General features: G+C 41.4%; 1 protein-coding gene across 3 annotated transcripts in view; it reads left to right on the top strand.

Annotated features, from left to right (window-relative positions):
* Positions 1 to 18,869, top strand: part of RARB (retinoic acid receptor beta) — a 320,129-nt gene that overhangs the window by 224,103 nt on the left and 77,157 nt on the right. Inside the window, exon 1 of one of the 3 annotated variants that reach the window (XM_064704654.1) lies at positions 4,942 to 5,638. The exons of the other annotated variants lie outside the window; for them this stretch is intronic. Coding sequence (XP_064560724.1) covers positions 5,482 to 5,638 — 157 coding nt within the window. The 5' untranslated portion in view covers positions 4,942 to 5,481. Of the gene's footprint in view, positions 1 to 4,941; positions 5,639 to 18,869 lie in introns of those variants that run through there. 3 annotated transcript variants of the gene reach the window in all.

The following is an 18,869-nucleotide window of genomic DNA, read 5'->3' on the forward strand; positions in this document are numbered from 1 at the left end:
TGTAGAATATCAGGGCTATTATAAAAAAACAAATTTGGAAGGGATATTAAATCTCATGCCTTAATGCTTAAGTGATTTGCTGTTAGAGAATAGGCTATTAGAGGACCTATGGGTGAGTTATACTTCGCCAGTCACTGGGGATTCCTGTTTTTTCCTTAGAAAGATCTAGTAGCAGTCACCCTTAGAAATGGATTGCTGAGCCAGATAAACTCCCTGTTTTATCATGTAGGGCAGTTCTCCCCTGGCTCCAGGCCAAAGGATTGTATGGATTCTAAGAAACATGGTTGTATGCTCAAGTTTGTGGAGATTAATTATTTCTATAGCCTTTAAGTTAAGCGATCAGCTTTAAAGGCATCTTTACAAATACATATCCACTGATTAAAACAGACAAAAAGCCCTTATCAGTAAGTGATTTGCAAACTGGTTGCATGCCTGACTTCTGGGTCTGGGGATGACTAACTCTGCTTTTCCCATCTAAAATAAAATACTGGTCTGCACTGAACTGTCTTTTGCCAGTTGCTGTTATATTTCAGGCCTGAAATAATTCTTCTTAGTGCAAATTCCTGTTTCAGTCATTGCAAGCTGTGCATACTAGTGTACAGCAGACTGAAGAAACTCCCTTTTTACTTAATTTCTCTGTATTTCATGTTTTTCCATGTCATTTGTGCCATTTCATGCCAGTAATTTTACTGTTTTGCTTTCTTCAGGGCAATTCTTGCTCACAGTTGGTACCCATTTCCTAGGACCTTATGGAGTTTTAAATATTCAGCCATTCTCTTGTGACCTAGTGATTTTCTTCCCCATAATTTTTTGACATCATTCATGTGCTCGAGACATGAAGAAAACATCCTTCAACACTAAAAACTACATGTCGTGAAGCGGGAATTCAGGTTTTCAGATTTTTCAGATTTGTATCACCAGTTGGGGGGAGGGGAAAAAAAAAAACTGCCAAGGCAGGCAAGTACTGTTTCATATTAACATCTATCGTCAATGAAGAGGTAAAAATCAAAGCCCCTGTGTGTGAGGCAGGGTTAGTGAACTGCCAGTGATTCTCCCAGCAACTGACACAAAGGAATCTGTGAGTATCAAAGCTGAGGCAGCAAGCTTAGTGTCAGCTCTTGCCTAGGGAGTAGAAGAAAACATCACTTTGTCTCTGCTTTCACTGCTTAAACACACACATCATTCACTAGTAACCATTTACTCTGCTGTCAAAACTGTTTCAAGAGAGTGCTACATTTGATTAATAGTAAAATGCATGCAAAAGAAAAAAAAGTCTGCTTCCCCCGAGGTACTTAGTTGGGGAGAATTTCTGCATGCACTTCTTAATTTTTCCATGCTATAAATATGCCTGTAATGTTTCAGAAGTGCTCTGTTGCTTCTAGTAAAGTCATTTTTATTAGAGAGCCTGGTGCACTCATCCTAATTCTAGTTAATGCTCTTGCTCTCAGTGAAGCACATTATGGCATCCTCAGCCTCTTGTACTAACAAAAAAGTGACCAGCACTACCATGTGTGCAGTACATGATTCATAGTGCTGCTTTCTGAATTGTCCAGTGGGTAATTGCAGTACAAAAACCAGAGAAACAGATGTAGACCCTAAACCTTGGCTGTAAATTTTTGTTTTATGATTATGGGTTTCAAATGTGCTATGTCACACTGACAAATATACAGTAACACCAGAGGAAATAGATTTCTGACTTGAACTTGTGCTTTTTATTTCATTTATAGCTAAGAATATGTTTATTGTAAAGTTTCTGCTATCACAGTCTGAGAGAAAACAGATCAAAGCACTGATGTGAAACCACAATTTCTTTGCATGGGCAAAGTCAAAGATATTGGAGAGTTGCTGCCTCCTCACACCTCTATGGGTGCTGGATAGGCATTTAAAATATGTGGCAACCCTTAAGCTTTGGTTGCATTTGAACTAGAGGACTACTAGTTAGCACAATAATTATGATTAGTTCTGATCTAAATTAGAAAATGCTCCCCATTTTATGAATGGCTTTTCCTGATACTCTGTTGAAGAAAAACAAGAAAAGTGTTGTGCTATTTCAAAGTGAAATCAGACGTGTTATTTACTGTGTCATAGAAATAGTTGTGAGCAAACCATTAGGCTGTTTGAGGAATTTTTAAATTATGTGTGTATTTAGTAACAAATATAAGCATTAGTACAAGCATTATTTGTAATACAGCATGATGAGGTACCTGGCTCATTTTGATACAGAGAGAAAAAGCAGTCTTTTCCCAATTCATACACACTTAAGTGTCACTTCCCGACATTTCCTTTCAGAAGTTGCCACTCTATATTTTGAGGTACAACTGACAGGTATTATTTTTGAATACAGTATTATAAGACTGCTAATAGGATAAACATAACTGTATTTCTGTTTGTCTGATTCTGTTTACTTTTAACTCACATATGCAACATGTTTTTCTTGGCATAAGCTTAAACTGTTCCAAGAACTCTGGTCCACACAAAAAGCTGTTTTCTCCCTAAATTGGAGACTGAAAAAAACATACTGTGTTTTGTGTCATCCTTTCCAGTTATTCTTGTGGTGATACATTACGTATTCCAAATTTCTCGTTCATCCTGTGTCGTCTGGTTAGAAAATAAATGTCTGTTAATTTAGCTTTGCTATTCCAAACAAAACTGTAGCAATGTAGCCAGCCAAGATTAAGGAAAAAAAAAAAAGTTTAGCCACTTTTCCACTTGGCTATTTTAATGCAACAAACACTGTTTTGCTGTGCTGAAATAGTTTGAACAAGCCTTCCCTGAAGTATGGCTTTTTCAGTAAGCGTATGCTGTGCATAAATTTTAGATTAGAAAGTGTCAGGGGCTTCTTCAATTGCAGGAGTTCAGGCTGGGGGAGGACACCCCAAAGGGCTGAGAAAGTCCTTAAAAAGTCCTTTAAAAAGACGCTGTTAAACTCCAGCATTTGTAACTTCTGCCTGAAGGGAAGAGAGAAAGAGAGGCTGCCTGCTGCAGGGACAACTACAGCTCTCCCGTGGAGGGGGGAAGGAGGCTAAGAAAAGCTTTTGTTTTAATCTCTTCAAAAGGATTCTCTTCCAGATTGCAGCAGGTCTTTTTGCTGGCCGCTGGTTTTCAATGTGGGTATATCAGTTTCAGGGAACAAGTGTGTGTGCTGTGTGGGGGATTTGTTCTGTGGTTTGGGGTTTTTTTGTAAATTCTTGAATCTGTGTGAAAAGTTTTGTTAATACAATCTGCAGGCATTGTCAGAGAGCTTTCGGTTCATCAAAGGACTTTTTGTGGAGAGGGGACACCACATCCATTAAAGTGGCTGCGCAGGTCCCAGGGTGAGTCTCTCTCCAGCGTTTCTTTACGGTCGCCAGTGGTGTGCCATGCCTGCTCAGTGTGCCCCTCTCTGCCCGACTCCTATCTAGGGCTTTGCAAGAAACAAGCAATAACCAAGTGTTCAGTTTTCTAATTTCTGCACCTGAGCTTGCTTTGGAGCAGGGAAGCAAGGCTCCTGTGCGCCATGCTCCTGGGTGATGCTCACTGCTGGGGCTGAGGTGGCTTGGCTTATTCATGTAAAATTAAAGCATGCATGCGGCTATTGAGCTCATGTCCTTCCCACTGGGGCGGAGGGAGTGTTTCCAGGCTGTTGTTTTTCATTTTTAAATTGTCCATAGGAATAAGAACTGGTGGAAGCCTTCATGGAGTCTTTCTTGGTGAGCAGAATTTTGGAGAAGGTTGTTACCTACCTAAAAAGCACCGAGCTCTCTGCTGGCTTCACACAAGTGGTGGGCCCGCACAGGGCTGGCTGTGGCATCGTGGCCCCAGCCTCGGGAAGCCATTGACACCTAGACCGGCCATGAGGGAGGGCTGTCGGCAGCGTGGTGTAGCACGGACCTTAGTGGGTGGGAGCAGCCCCTCACCTTCAGAGTGGCTGTGAGGGCTTGGCCGGGGCCGCCTGCCCTAGGGAGGTCTCCCCGCTCAGCACCACGGGCTGGGTCCTGTCCCCCATGGATTAGCCCGTGGCCTTTCTCCCCTCCCGGGGAGCTGGGGCTCATTAGCCCTCTGAAAGCCGACACAGCCCCTCCGGGGCTGCACGAGCGGCCCCAGCCCCTCTCTGCTAATCAGAGACAGGCAGGACCCGGCGGCGGCGGGGCTGGGGAGGGAGAAGAGGGGATGCGTGGCTGCTTCCTGCCCCGGGCGCAGTCCTGGGGACAGACCCTCCAGGGCAGTGCCAAATCTGACCCATCGGGGAAACCAGGGAGCTCTGGGTGACTTAGGAGCCGGGGTGAGGGAAGGATGGTGCGGAGAGATGGGGCCTGATCGCCCCCCCTCGCCCAGGAGGGACGGGCCCCTGCGATTCCCCGCTGGGAGTGGTGCTGGCACCGGCCGCAGTCCCTGCGAGTGGTATCGAGCGGGGTCCCCGCGGGTGGCAGTGAGCGGGGTCCCCGCTGGCGTGTGCCGGGGCAGCGCCGGGATGAGGCTGCTCCCGAGCCCAGCCCGCCAGCCCAGCAGCTGGGGCGAAGCCCATGTCCCTGGCTCTGGAACAGCGGCAGCGCCTGCGCCTCGCTCGTGGCCTCTCCGGGGAGGAAAGGAATGTGTGTGTGTGTGAGGGAGGGAGGGGGCACAGAACTTTCAGCAAATTGAGCTGGAATTTTCAAATTCTCCGTCCCCTGCAACGGCTGAAAACGCCGCTTTTTTACTTCCCCTCCTCCTCTGCGTTGTTGCGTTTGGCTTTTTTTTTTTTTTAATTTTATTTTAAAATTGCTTTATTATTTTGGATCTTTTCGTAAGTTGCGCTCCCCGTCCGCACCCGCCCGCTCGGCGGCCGCGGGGCGACTCCGGCAGGGCTGGGGCTCGCCTTTGCCTGCCCGCCCGCCCGCCTGCCTGGCTTTTTTGCAGGGCTGCTGGGAGTTGTGAAGGCGTGTGAGAATCCTGGGAGCTGGTGATGTCAGACCGCTTGGGTCATTTGAAGGTTAGCAGCCTGGGAAGGGTTCACGGAAAGTTCACTCGCATATATTAGGCAATTCAATCTTTCATTCCCTGTGACACAAGTAGTAGGAAGTGAGCTGTTCAGAGGCAGAAGCATCTATTCACGGCCGAGGGGGATCCCGCGCCTCCACCGGAGCTGTTTTATCCCGGGGAGGTGGGCGATTGGCACGGCGTGGGACGCGGCACACACCCGGCGAGCGCCTCGGGAGCTGGACTGACTCTCAAGAAATTTTGGGGGGAAATTGATGGTAGCTAAAACTTGGAATGCGGCTCGCATCCCCCCATCTTGCTGGATTGGCTGGGCAGCCTGGAAAATGGTAAATGATCATTTGGATCAATTACAGGCTTTTAGCTGTGTTGTCTGTCATAATTCATGATTCTGGTCTGGGAAAAAGACCAACAGCCTACGTGCCAAAAAAGGGGCAGAGTTTGATGGAGTTGGGTGTACTTTTATGTGCCATTTTCCTCCACACCTAGAGGAAAGCACTTTTGCAGGCATTCTGTGCAGGGGGAATCATGTTTGACTGTATGGACGTTCTAGCAGTGAGCCCTGCTCAGATGCTGGATTTCTACACTGCGAGTCCGTCTTCCTGCATGCTCCAGGAGAAGGCTCTCAAAGCATGCTTCAGTGGATTGGCACAAACAGAGTGGCAACACCGGCACAGTGCTCAATGTAGGTCCCAACTGTTCTTTTTCCACTTTAAAGCAATTACTATTATTATAATTGTTGTTGTTGTTATTTATTTAATTTATTTACTTGCATGTATTTAAAAAAGAAAGACCGATAATTAAGTGCAGAGGTAATGATGGGTGGGGTGAGTTTTTGTGCAAAATGTGGTTTGCAAGCTATTTTTTTCTCCTTTTGGCAAGAAAGGAAAGAGGAAAGAAGCACCGGACTTCTTTCTGTTTATCCCTTCTCATGTGGCATATTGATCCTAACAACAGTTAGGAGCCAAACAGGAACACATAAAATCGTAATGTAATACAGCAAATACTTGCAAAACTCCAACCAGTGAAAGACGAATTTACATAACATCTCTGTGGTAGCTTCCCCCCCCCCCTCCTTAATCTAATTTTGTAGCACATTTGCTAATCAGGATGCATGTTGTCTTGAAGTGCATTTTAGCAGAGCAGCCAAGCAATTAAAATGTTGATCTCTACAGTTCTTGTAAAGATGTGGAATTGCAGTGGGTAGGTTGCCATTCCAAAAATCAGACAGTAGTTATAAGTTCCCGAAGAAAAGGCAATATTTCTTTGTACTGACCTTGCTGCCACCTTTCTTCTTCACTTTGTTGCTCTAAGAAGTTGCTGTTTTGCTAGAAAACTACTTACTGTGAACACCCTTTGAGTTTAACCATCAATTATTTCTATACCTTGAGATTCAGACAGCGATGCACTGTTAACAGAGGAGTGAGAGTTAGTGGTAGGACACTCCTGAAAATGTGTTACTATGTTATAGGGTCTTGATTTGTTGCTGAAATATGTAGATGATAAACAATAGCTGTATTTTAACACCCCAGTTTCAAGTTTGAGAAATGACAAAAAGTGCCAGAAAACATCACCTTATACTATGCTTAAAAGCTTGCAGGATGCTTCACTGCCCTGACAGTGATTTAGATAAATGACTTGGCTATCTATCAAAATGTTTTTAGCACGCTCTCGAACACTTCAGTACACCATTAACTGTATAATGCTCTTGGAAATTTCTGTTTTGCGGTATGTTAAAAAGTTAACTAGGAATTAGAGGAGTTCTTTCTTCGACATTTCAAAGGGGTGGAGTAGGTAATTGAAAAATAAATTTAAGGGTGTTTGGTGAAATAGTGTGTTTCACTCGGCTCAAAAGTTTTCAGACACCATATGACATTTGTGTGGGTTGAGTAATGAAAACAGAATTGTAAAAATCAGTGACTAGCGGCCTACAACACTGCAAATGTTTTGATGCCTTTACAATTAGAAGGAGACTGCGAAGTTCAGCATGGGATATTTATTTTTTTCGCACTGTTTTCAAAATGCTTCAAACAAAATATGAAACAAAGCTTTTACTTCAAAATAGTGTTACTAGCTATGGGAGAGCTTCAGTTAGCAAAAACAGAAATCCAAACCAGATGTTTTACTAAAAATGCTTTTTCCTCCTTTCATGGTTTAAACTTTAGTATAACTTCAGTGGTGATATTGTGGAAACTTGGAATTAAATAAACTTTCCTGGAGTAGGAGGCATATATACTGTCGTTAAAAGCTTACACTTGCAAAATATTCTTTAAATAACTCCTGGCTTTAAAATGTCCTGCTCTTTCTCTTGTGTGTTGTTAATACCTAGAAGCAGGATTCTTAAAAACAAAATATATGGTGTTTGTTCTTGGGCAAGTTAAACACAGGATTACCCTTATCAGAATGGAATGAGTGGTAAATATGTCATTTGCCTAGGGCCTGTGATAAGAGACAAGTGTTGATAACAGGAAAGTTTAGCTAATCAAAGAAACTCATATTAACAAGAGTAAATAAAAATACTGGAAAATGCGTTCAGGAATCCAGTCTTGTAACTTCGTAAGCAGTAGGATTAATCTTCACTTCATGGGAATTTAGAATCGGGTCGAAACCTGAATCATAGTACAGTGGCCATAAATTGAACTGTGAAAGTTAATGGTATAGAAATGTGGAAAAACAGTTTAGTTAGAGTCCAAATTAAGATTTCTGTTTGAAACCTTAGAGCAAATTTTGTTTTCAGTTTTGAAGAATGTGTACGCTGTTTATGCATGAGTAAGTATATAAGCGGATTATGAAATACTAAAATTCTCTCCAAGGTTAAGATTTTTATCTTACATCTCATGAAAATATGACAGAACTAGAAATTTTGTGCTCCAGAAAGCTTTTAATAGTTTAAAGGTTGCTCCACTGCTTATAAATGTAAAGATAGCAATGTTCAATTCTAACTCTAGCATTTCCTGATTCTCCATTTTTACGAAGACCTCTCTGATTTGATGTAATGTAATAATAATCAAATTTTGTAATTGTTAGAAGTGTGATAGGCTTTTTTTTGGTCTAATTTGTTGTTTAATTTTTGGCTCTGCAAAAAGAAATCCAAGCCAGTACACCTGCAGCCATTGCCTTAGGCCTTAGAAATATTGCTTTGATAGAGACGTGATTGTAGAGTAAAAGGTAAATGGTTGTTGAGGGAATAGTACATGGATAGTGCAAGCTCAGAGCAGGCCAGTAACAATCCCAGACAGCATCAGGGTTTCAACTGAAATGCTGGTGAAATTGGCCATTGCAGGGTTTAGGGCAGAATGCTGTAGGTCTCCAACTTCAGCACATCTTCCGTACATTAATCCTGTTACAATTCACTAAGCTAGTGCACTCCTGCAGCATCATGAATTTTCTAGTCCAACAGGGTCTGCAAAGTAAAAATAGAGGATAAGACGCAACCCTAACATGACCTTAACTTGTGTGGTATTTTTTTTCCTCTCCCTGTGGGAGGAAAAACCTGCCCTGGGTTTGCAACACAACTGTTAGCCACTGCGTATTGCATGGTGTGTTACAAGATTACAAAAAGCCCCCCTAAATTTGCACTCATATGAGTTTATGCTTTTTGTGATTCTAGTTATGTTGTTGTAGATTTAAAATGAGATTATTTGTTTGCAAACAAAATTGTGGACTCAGAAATAAGACTAGAACCAACTGCGCTTTTAATCGTAATTCGTTCTCACACATTTTGTCGTAAGATAAAAATCAGGTTGGTGTAATTAAATTAGACAAGGATAGTTCTTAACAGGACAAAAGAGTTAAGATTGTAAGAATGAGTAATTTATAGTTTTTTAAATAAGTTAGAATATTCTGCTCCCTCATAGTGCAGTGGCAGCAAATACTGAGAGAAAACCAATAACTTTTGGTGAAACACGAGCTAACTAAATACTGAGGAGGTGGGAAGAGGACAGGTCCTAAGAGAGGAGCTGCAAAGAATGGAGATCTGACCTTGGAAAAGCCTATTAAAAAAGTCTTCATTAGTCTTCATTTATTAAACAGGGAAAAAAACAAATGAACAGGCCCAAAACAAGAGTAAGTTTGTTTGGCATTATGTAGTGTTTCAGCTAATTATATCAAGTAGATGACTACTGCCTACTGCATTTCCTTAGGGTTAGAAGCATAAAAGATTTGATGAAATCAAAAGTTGTGGACATGGCAGCAGAACACGCTGGGATGTTGAGGCTCACATAGTATGCAGTTCTTATTACAGTTTGGTAGGAAGCATTTGCCTTGAGAGGGGCTAGCAGGTATTAACTTTCAGAAAGTTTATGAAGATGGGACTCCCAAAAGCATGCGTTTTCCTTCAAAATTCTGGATTATTGCAGTGTTTGGGTTAGGTTCCCATTCCCTGCAAGCACTGGAAACATCTGTGTTCCACCAAAAAAAAAAGCTCACTACTTTATTTTCTTTCATCTTTCTGAATTAAAAAACAAACATTTTGAAGTGAAGGACTTGTAATCTGCATTCCCAAGTATCAAATGGCTGCAGGTGTGTTTGCTAGTGCCCAGAAGGCAAGATCTGTTTGAACCAGGTTATTTTCTTTGAAGTTCATCTATAAACTTTACAGCTAAATGGCTAGGACTGATTTGCTTAGGGATAGAGCCTTTGTTTAAATTTTTATATGTCTCGCTTAATGCTCTGAAATATGTGATGAAAAAAATGTTTGTTTCTGATCCGCTTCATTTAAAAAAAAAAAAAGTGTGGGGTATTTTTCTTCCAAAGTAACTGAAAGGGGAAAACTATTCTCTACGTAGAGTGTGATGCAGCTAGCCTGATTCGGCTGCTGGCACAGGAAAACCCTAATGGACACGCACCACTGTCAAAAACTCCTGCAGACAAAAATGATGAGAGGCTTTCGCTGGTGAAGTCAGGGTGGGATAAGCTCGGAGGAAAAGCAGTGTATCTTTGGGTGACTCCCTGCTTGCCTAATGAGTCTGTGCAGCAAAGGTGCAACTTGTCAGAACAAAGCCAGGCTTCTGAGGCGATGCCTTCAAGAGGGTTACGGTGAAGTTAAGGAGTTGAAAGAGGGAGATAGTGTTTCAGACAGCGAAGTTAGTCATCCTCACATCCAGTTAAATCCCTACTTACTGCTGAGCGGGTTCTGTTAACCATGTGTGCGTCACGCCAGCCCCGCAGCCCGGCCAAGCCGAGGGGCTTCGCTCGGGGCAGCGAGGCGCCCTGCTCGGCGGGTTGCGGTCCCACCTCCCCGAAACACGCCAAGCTTTGCTTGCTTTTGCTCAGGTCTAATTTATATACCGCCCTTTACGCGGCCGATGAAGTGCGGCTGTGTTACACAGCCAGCATTTAGATTTGGGAGCGGGGCTGTGAAAGGGACATTGTGCTCGCAAGGACTGCTGTCTGCCGCGGTCGGCCACGCTGTGCCCCGTCCTATTGAGACCTCAAAAGCAGAGCACAGCTGTGATGAGTTTCCAGATCTGTTTGGCCGTGGGGACCGGCCCTGGTATGCGTGCGAGCCGGGGGGAGCATCCCTCTCCTGCCTGGGGGGCTGGCAGCAGCTTCTGAGCACTGAATTTACAGGGGCGGGCGGCTGGGGCCAAATTAGTTGTGGTTTCAGAGGGCTTTCCAGAGCTTTGCTGGGCTGTAGCACGCAGCCCCATGAGGAAGGATATCAGTTGATGTATAAAATGGCCAAGGAACTTCGGTAAATAGACTTTACCCTTCAAATCCAGAGGTCCTGGCAGCGGCTGTGCGGGAGGGTGGGGTTGTACTTTTCCCCTTCCTGTACTTGGACACTTTTGATTATCCAGACTTTCTGGGGCTGAGCAGGGCTGCCTAATAACAAAGCCTGCATAATATAATTGCCTAAATAGGCCTATTGTCCTTTTCAAGTCACTGTGCTGTGAAATCTTTCAACTTTTTGCTGAAAATGTTGCATCTAACATTTAGATGGCTTAGTGGCTGCGGCGAGGAGGTGATCCTTCACCCTCATTTCTCATTGCCCAGTTGTTGAGAAGCTGATTATATTCCTGCCCCCTATTGATGTTTACTCCTTTTGGGAGGCAAATATTTTAGCCCCTTCTGGCAGGATAAACTGCCAAAAGTAATAGGCCTGGAAATACAAAGCTATGATTGATTTTGACCTTTGCTCATGTGCATGAAGTCTGTCCCCATGCACTGTGACCCATGCCACTTCTTGCTGAAATCCAAGCCCTTTCAAACCAAACGGAACCACCAAAATACAAGCCTCAAAATGCTCAAAACTATTCTAAAGTAGCAGAATAATAATTTTCTCTGTGCTTCAGGAAAAATATAGACAGGAGGGTAACAAAACTGGATTTTCTAGCAGGCAAACAAGGAGTAATGTCTTACCGCTGCCACCCTTTTATGAGAACCATATTGCAGTTATAAAAGAAACCAACTGATATAATGTGGAAATGATTCTGTGCAGTTTTTTGGTCACAGTAATCTTAGCTATTCCTCCTAATTGTAATCTGTAAACAGCTTGCATCCAAAACTGTGAATTTTAAACTGTCTTCTTAAAAACAGTCTAAGGTCTGGGATTTAATTAATTTGTTGTTGCATGAGCAAATGTGTTTCAAAAGTTAAGAATGTCAGAAACAGTAGCCTAAAGTTAGCATCCTAAATTCACATTTCATGGCTTCATTTCCAAATATGCTGAGCATCTAGGAGCTCCCTCAGCACTTTTTAAAGCAGGCCATATATTTGAATGATCAAATACTATTTAAAACCTTCATTTAATATTAAAAGTGTTTACAGGACTGTTCCACTTCCCCCAAACATGAAAAAGTAATTCAGTGACAGTGTTCCCAACATCAACAGTGAAAATAGAGACACTTATACGACAAAGTAGGACTTGCTTATAAAAATATATTACTCTCTTTCCATAAATTTACAAATTAACTGAGTTTTTTTCCTTCTATTTTGTCTGACACACACGTTTCTCTGATTCTCTATTTGCTTCTCTGCAATAAAGTCTGCTCAGCAGATATTAATTGTGGTATAGATTTTAATAGCTAGATTATCTTCTTCATATACTCACTTATTTGCAGCTGCTCAGGATTGCTTTCCCAGTGGCAGCGAATTAATATGACTTTGGTCACTGTGCATTTTGCTTATTTGGGGGGGAGGGAGGAGGGGAAATCTAGCTTTCTTCAGCTCATTTTAGTAATCTGAATAGGAGTGTAGAACTTGCATCATGTGACAGGTCAGCTCACCAGCATGGGGTCCCTGTGTGAGAACCTCCCTTGTACATGACAATCTGATAAGGATATCATGTGGTTTAGAAACACATTCCCACAATGTTCACTTCTTTGTCCCTTTATTTGGGAGTGGGTAGGAAAAAAGACTTTTAACAAACTAGTGCTAGCCCTTATATAACTGACCCCACTTTCTTTTAGTGTTCTGTTTGAGCCTTGAATCTTCTTCAAATACTTTTGTTAAGAGAGATGGAAATATAATCCAGCAAGTCTGTGTTAAAGAATCCTAGACACAAAGTATATAATATACCTTCTGTTCCCCTTGGACAAGGTGATTTTTCTTTCCCCTGCTTATACCATATATAAACTGAATATTATAAAACTATGTAAGTTAAATATACACATACGGGCTACACTTGTATAGGTTTAATAGGTTAAAGCTTGAATGAGTATTTATAAATTCTCAGAGTGGTCTGGATCTTCACTGCCAAGGACATGATTTTAGAGTCCATCCATAGTTTGGAAGGATTTCCGTTTTATGCACTTTCAGTGACTTACATTCTACCCTCTAAGTGCATCGCCTAAGAAAAAAAGCAGAGAAATGTCTTTCAACAAAGAGATTTTTTTAGCACAGCTTAGTTTCTGTTAATGGTTTGGAGGATCTCTTTCCATTGAACCATAATATTTTTCTCTAGGCTCACATTGTATTTTTAGCAAGGATCTTTGAACAATAAAATGACAAATTAAGGATGTCTTTGTCTTTTACAGCCTTATCTAGTGAAGCACTTAAATGCACTCAACCCTCCACCCTCAATTTTAGTAGAGAGTTTTAGAGACAGAATGGATGTATGAGTGAGCCTTTGGTGTATTTGTGTACTGGTACTTTTAGGAAATAGCAGTAAAAGTTCATGTCACTGTGCTGGATATTCAGCACAATGAACATCCAGCATCTTTTCTTATAAAGAAAAAAGGATCAGTCTTCTTTTAAAGATGCATTGCAGAGGTGTGGAACAATCAAGCAGGTTGACCAGTGTTGCACCAACTGGAGACAAAAAGCACAGCTTGATTTAACACAGATTTCCTTCAGTGGGTCCTTTGATTATAGAAAGCCATTTGTGCCTGTAAGATAGAAAGAATGGAAGAAATGGTTCAATTACCACTTCCCAAAACCAAAACACAACCCCCCCCGCCAAAAAAAACCCAACAAAGCAAACCAAAAGAAAACCAACCAAAAAAAAATCCCCCACCCCACCAATACAGTTAAAGAACACAAAAAGTCTCTTGAATTCTCTTATTTTATTTATTTTTTAATCTGAATGCTGCTTGAGGTAATTCCTGAAGTGGCCATTAAACCTCTCTGCTGGTCCTCTCTGCCGGGCTGGCTGATGACACAGCAGCACATCATACAGAGGTGTGCCTCTCATCTCCTACGAGAGCTCCTTCATCTTCCAGTCCTGTCCCAGCATCACTCCTCTGCCAGCTGGTGACTGATACCAAGAGGATTTCTGGGTTCTTGCATGATAAGTGAATGTAACATCATCTGAGTTGATTCAAGTATTTCAGTTGTTCACGAATACCAGCTGGGGACAGAGGTGTTCAGGCACAGAACAGCTGTGCCCTGGCTTTTGGGGGTCTCAGAGCCTCCAGCACATTTGCTCAGGGACTGGCCTTGGGCAGAGCCCGGGGCAGGAAACAGGCTCCTCTGCCACTTTAATTCCTCATCTTCTACTCAAAAACTCACGAGAGGACCAGGGTTGCCTGTCTTTCCAAGACCGAACGTTCACTCTCTCATGAAGAAAAGGGAGTTGGAAAACTGTGTCACAGTGCCATCTGGCGATACCTGACACCGGACCTCCCCTTGGGCAAGGGCTGTGGATCTGCAGGCAGATGCTTCCCCCAGGACCTTGGTTTAGGCACAGGAAAACGCCTGTGCCCCCCAAAGCTTGTCTCTCTCTCGGGATTTTGCACTCCTCTCCGGGTTGCTCTAATCAAAGGTCCTAACTTCTCATCAAACTTTCCCTCCTTCACAGAGATCCACCCTCACTGATCCACCAGCCTGAGGGTTTTGGCTTAGGGCACAAGTGAAAGGATTGGCTAAAATGCCACGCATGGATGAACTTTCTTATTGTTAAGATCAGGTCCTGAGCTTGGGGGTTCTTTCTTTGGTTTTAAGCCATTGTTCATACTACTGTCTTTCAACTTTTGGTCTGAGGAGGTTTTTTCTTTTTCCCCTCGTCTTGCAGAGTAATCCTTAGCATTGCTTTGTTGTTAGCATAGTTCTTTTCATTCAGCTGAGGAAGAAATTTCATTAGTTGCTGGGTGAGGGTGTATGTCAAATCCTCCTTAGAGGTTAGCTGGAAAGTCTTGGACTTTCTAAAGATCTTTCTGATTTCACTCCACACTTTGAACACTAAGGTGTAAAATGCAGAACAAATGGCAAATCACCTATGTCTTTCAGTGTCTTTGATCAGGGCAAGCTGCTTTTCCCAAGTCTTCATTCCCTAATGAACCTCTGCCTTCCTCTCTCCGTTTGGAGAGCACATTCCAGCTGTGTTTTTCTAGTTGCACATATAGTCACATGCTATGCAGGTTAGGCATGTGAACTGCTCATCTTTCTGTGCTTTGTGCCTATTGCCACATTCAGTTTTCTGACACCACACCAAGAAGGATCCATTATCTCCCTGAAGTTTTGAAAAGAAGCCTTCAGCTGCCTGCAAGAAGTCAGAGCTGACTCATATCCTCCTGTGTTTTTTTTTTTTTCCTCTTCCTTATCCGAATCCTTTCCTTTCTCTGTGTTTTGGTGAGGTCCTGCAAGACTTCTGTGGTTAAAGCAGGAGTTAGGATGTTAGGATGCACTGCATGTCTGGAGGCAGTTTGGGCAAATAGCTGTTCCCTTCTCCCTGAAATGGAGCCCATTAGGAACACTGCAATTTTTCACCTTCACCAAAATGTGAAAGCAGAGCTCAGTTACAGCGTGGTACACTGGCACTGCCCAGCAGTACTGTGTTATGCTTTTGCTAACTTGAATTTCTGTGCAGAAGAAGAAAATACTCTGAGAAAAAGAGGTTAGGAAGGAATGACGCAATCAAATGAGATTAAATCAGAGTATTGGTTTCCTTGGAACACATATTTGGCTTTTTATCAACAATCTTTTCCCCATTTTTCAAATAAACACATATTTTCACATGATAACTCTATTTGAAATATTAATCCTTCCAGGGCTGCATTACCTTTGTTTCTTCTTCAAAGTCCATTACTATGAAAAGGTTGCTGTTCCTTAGGCTGTTTCAGCTTCAAAAGAATTTCAGGGCCTGGTCTATTGGAAAGCTTGGGGGTATAATTAGTGAAAATGGAAATAGATGCAAGAGAAATTTAGTTCCTGATGTTTTAATTTAGTGTGGTACTACCATGTGTTGTTGAAGAGGATTCTTAAAGGCAAACATAATTATTTCATTATGGTCTTCAGTTTGCTTTCATTGGTCTTAATGACAAGAAGCTGTATAAGGAGTCATACATTTTAATTAGACCTTCTTATATTTACATCAGATAAATAACAAATAATTGATGAAAAACAAGTCTTCTGAATGTATGATTTCACACAGACCTCTAGTTACATTTTAATGATAAAATATTTCTCTTATTGTTTTGCATTTTAATTATGTAGCATTACTACTTTAGCAAAAATCTCAAAATACTGTCATTTCCATCCATATAATTAGACTCACAATTTATTTCTATAAATTTATAAAACTTCTGAAGAGAGAAGGTGTTTTTCATATATATACATATATACCTGAAAATCAATTTCCATTAATTTCCTAGATTTTTTTTTGGTGATAATCTCCAGTAAAAGCTAGTTGGAAAAGAAGTCAGAGCTTTTCCTTTGTCTTCAGTTATCTACAATAATTGATAGGCAATTGTCTATCAATTATCTATAGGAACAAGTCCTGCCATGATTAACAACCCAAAACTCCTATAGAGTCTGAGGAGCAGGAAATTGTAGGAGTTGTAGTGGAATTTTCTAAGGAAAACTTGGGTTTTCATTGAGTTTCATTGAAAGTTTTATTCCTTTGAAAATCCTACCAATGCATTTTTATTTATAATGGTGTGTGTACTTCTGTGTGCATTTAAAATACCTGCTTTTAATTTCCTTTACCCCCTTTATTGGACGCTAATACCAAGAGAAATTATTTTAGAGTCTTGCTATTTACAAGCGTTTTTCCTGCTTGCAAGCTCTTCAGCATTTCATTTTAGTAACAAAACATATTTCACATGATTCATTCCTCAGAGTATAACAAACACTAATTGTTGTTATTGATTTTAAATTTCACAACCATTACAAGTAACCCAGATGAGTGGCAGATAAAGAGTAATAATCCATGGAGTTCTGGACGTGTTTCATGTTTGTCTGTAGTACTTTAAGTGATCAATAGTAACTGCCCCATTGAAACTAACTGCTATATCAAATAACAGTAAATCAAATGAATGTGCTTACAGATTATTTATTGAAAGCTCTAATTGTTCACTGGGGCCCTGCTTATCTCAGGAAACAATAGAAGCCAGTGATCAGGCAAACTGGTTTGCAAATGCCGGGGGTGCCATGAAACAGCAGGGTCTCCCTGTTCCTGGGTGGTATGAGAGTTTTCCAAAATGTGCCCCTGTCCCACTGGGATTGTCTGGTCCCAGGGTAAGGTTGTGAGAAGTGAGTTTTCTCAGACAGCATCCCTTGAGCTTACAGGTTACACTTTGTTAAAAATTACTGGGTTTATAGGTTGTCATCTTTGGATGTCAAACTTGTGTCTGGTGAGTAAAGTGTGGGAAAAGAACTGAGAAGATTTTCCAAAATTTCTGACAAGTCTGTGTAATGAAAAGCACAACAGGATCAGACCTTAGAATGGGAAGTAATGGAAAGCATATTGAACTTACTCTGTGGAAAGCTTGCCTAGTTTATATTACAGTTTGAGGCAACTCTGTGCAGCTGTGCAGTTGTCAGACTTGTGCAAATACTACGAAATTAAAAGCAGTGATTTCTAACCAGCAACCCTCCACCGCTGATTTCACTAATTCCTTAAAATGGCTGCTCTGCCTTGTCACAGTAACTCACTGAAATAGTAGTGCCATAGTTTGGAAGTTTTCTGGAGCTCCGAGTGAAATGGGTAGTCTTACAGACAGTTTCACAGCTATCTACATTTTTAATAGCCTTGGTGTGTTGGCAATAATACTTTGCTGTGTCTTCAGAATCCTTTGGGTATTGGCAGAGGCACTAAAGCAGTCCTTCAGAAAGTTTAGGAAGATTGCATTGAATGAACTGTGACAACTGGAAAAGCATTTGTAAATATTAGCCTAATTTATCAGGAAAATAATGGCCCAAATCTCTCAAACATGGTAGGAAAAGGGGCTTTTTCCCCCTAAAAAAGGGTATCTTTTATGAAACATATGCGTACTGTAGTAGGGAGTGTTCATAATAGAGACATTTTCAAATTATTATAGCACAGTAACCAGAGATCTTCTGGATTTTAACCTCATAGGGGAAGAGTAACTTCACTTTTTCAGAATATGTTTTGCCTCGAGTTTCTTGGGACATCAGCTACTAGGACTGAATTTTTCTTTTTCAGTTCTTCGGGAACAGAGTACTTTCCTTCTGTCATATTCTATATAAAGTACGGCTGACGTTTTTCCTGTTTGCAAGGCAGGGGTATTGCAGTCAGTTTTGAGTAGCTTATCTGGAATAAAAAGAATCACTGCTGAAGTTAGGTATTGGATAAGAAAGACCAGGTGACTAGGAAATACTGTTAGCACATATGTGTTTTCCTGAAGTACAGTGCGTGCATATTTTTTCACTTCTGAGTGAGAATAGTAATGACAGAAAACATACAGGTAAAATTATGAACATTCCTCATTCCAATGGTTTAATAGGAAAATCTACTGCAGGTAGAGAATAGGAAAACAGACTATTGGGAAATGGGCCCTGCAGTCATGGATCTTGTCTCCAGGCTCTTGTGGATGTCTTATTTTATTGATCTTAGATCTTCTAGGCAGAATGAGGAAGTGTGCTCTGAGCCACAGTCAAGAGAACTGCTACCAGTTGGCTCTGGGATACCACACTCCTTCCCAGATTTCAGCTTTTGCTCAACCTTCTGTGAGAGGGGCAGAGGGATGTTTTCCATGTTAACTGCACTAATGGGAAATTACAAGTAAAAAAAAACCAAAAAAAAAAAAACAAAAACAAACACTAAAAAACCAGATCAAAATATTTTATTAACTCAATGTCAAGGTGCTGTGAATTACAAGGAAAAGAAATTTGTTAGTGTCTTAGTTTTCATGTTACCTTCCCCACTGTGTTGCCATTTTTAGTCTGGCAGGTACTAATTCAATTCAAAAATACTGAAATTCCACTCAGGTGAGCATTACAGCTTGGTAAACTCTATATTTCATTTGCTCTCTCAAAAGATAGTGACAAAGTTCTTAAATATTCATAAACTGGGATTGCTTACATTAGTATCAGAAATGTAGGGGTGAGCTGCTCTTAGTTCTGCACTGTCCTAGTCTGGGCTGAGGGGATGAAGGAGGACAGAGTATGTCCCTGTTTTGGCCTCAGATGTTGCAAACGTACGTGTGCTGTAGGATGTTAGAAAGGTCAAGTTTTGGTCTGACTGTCCTATTTGCAGATAAGCTCAAGTGATGAAAGCCATATTTTTCCTGTTA

This window comes from Zonotrichia leucophrys, chromosome 2 (genome assembly GCF_028769735.1).
Source record: "Zonotrichia leucophrys gambelii isolate GWCS_2022_RI chromosome 2, RI_Zleu_2.0, whole genome shotgun sequence".
Classification (NCBI taxonomy): Eukaryota; Metazoa; Chordata; class Aves; order Passeriformes; family Passerellidae; genus Zonotrichia; species Zonotrichia leucophrys.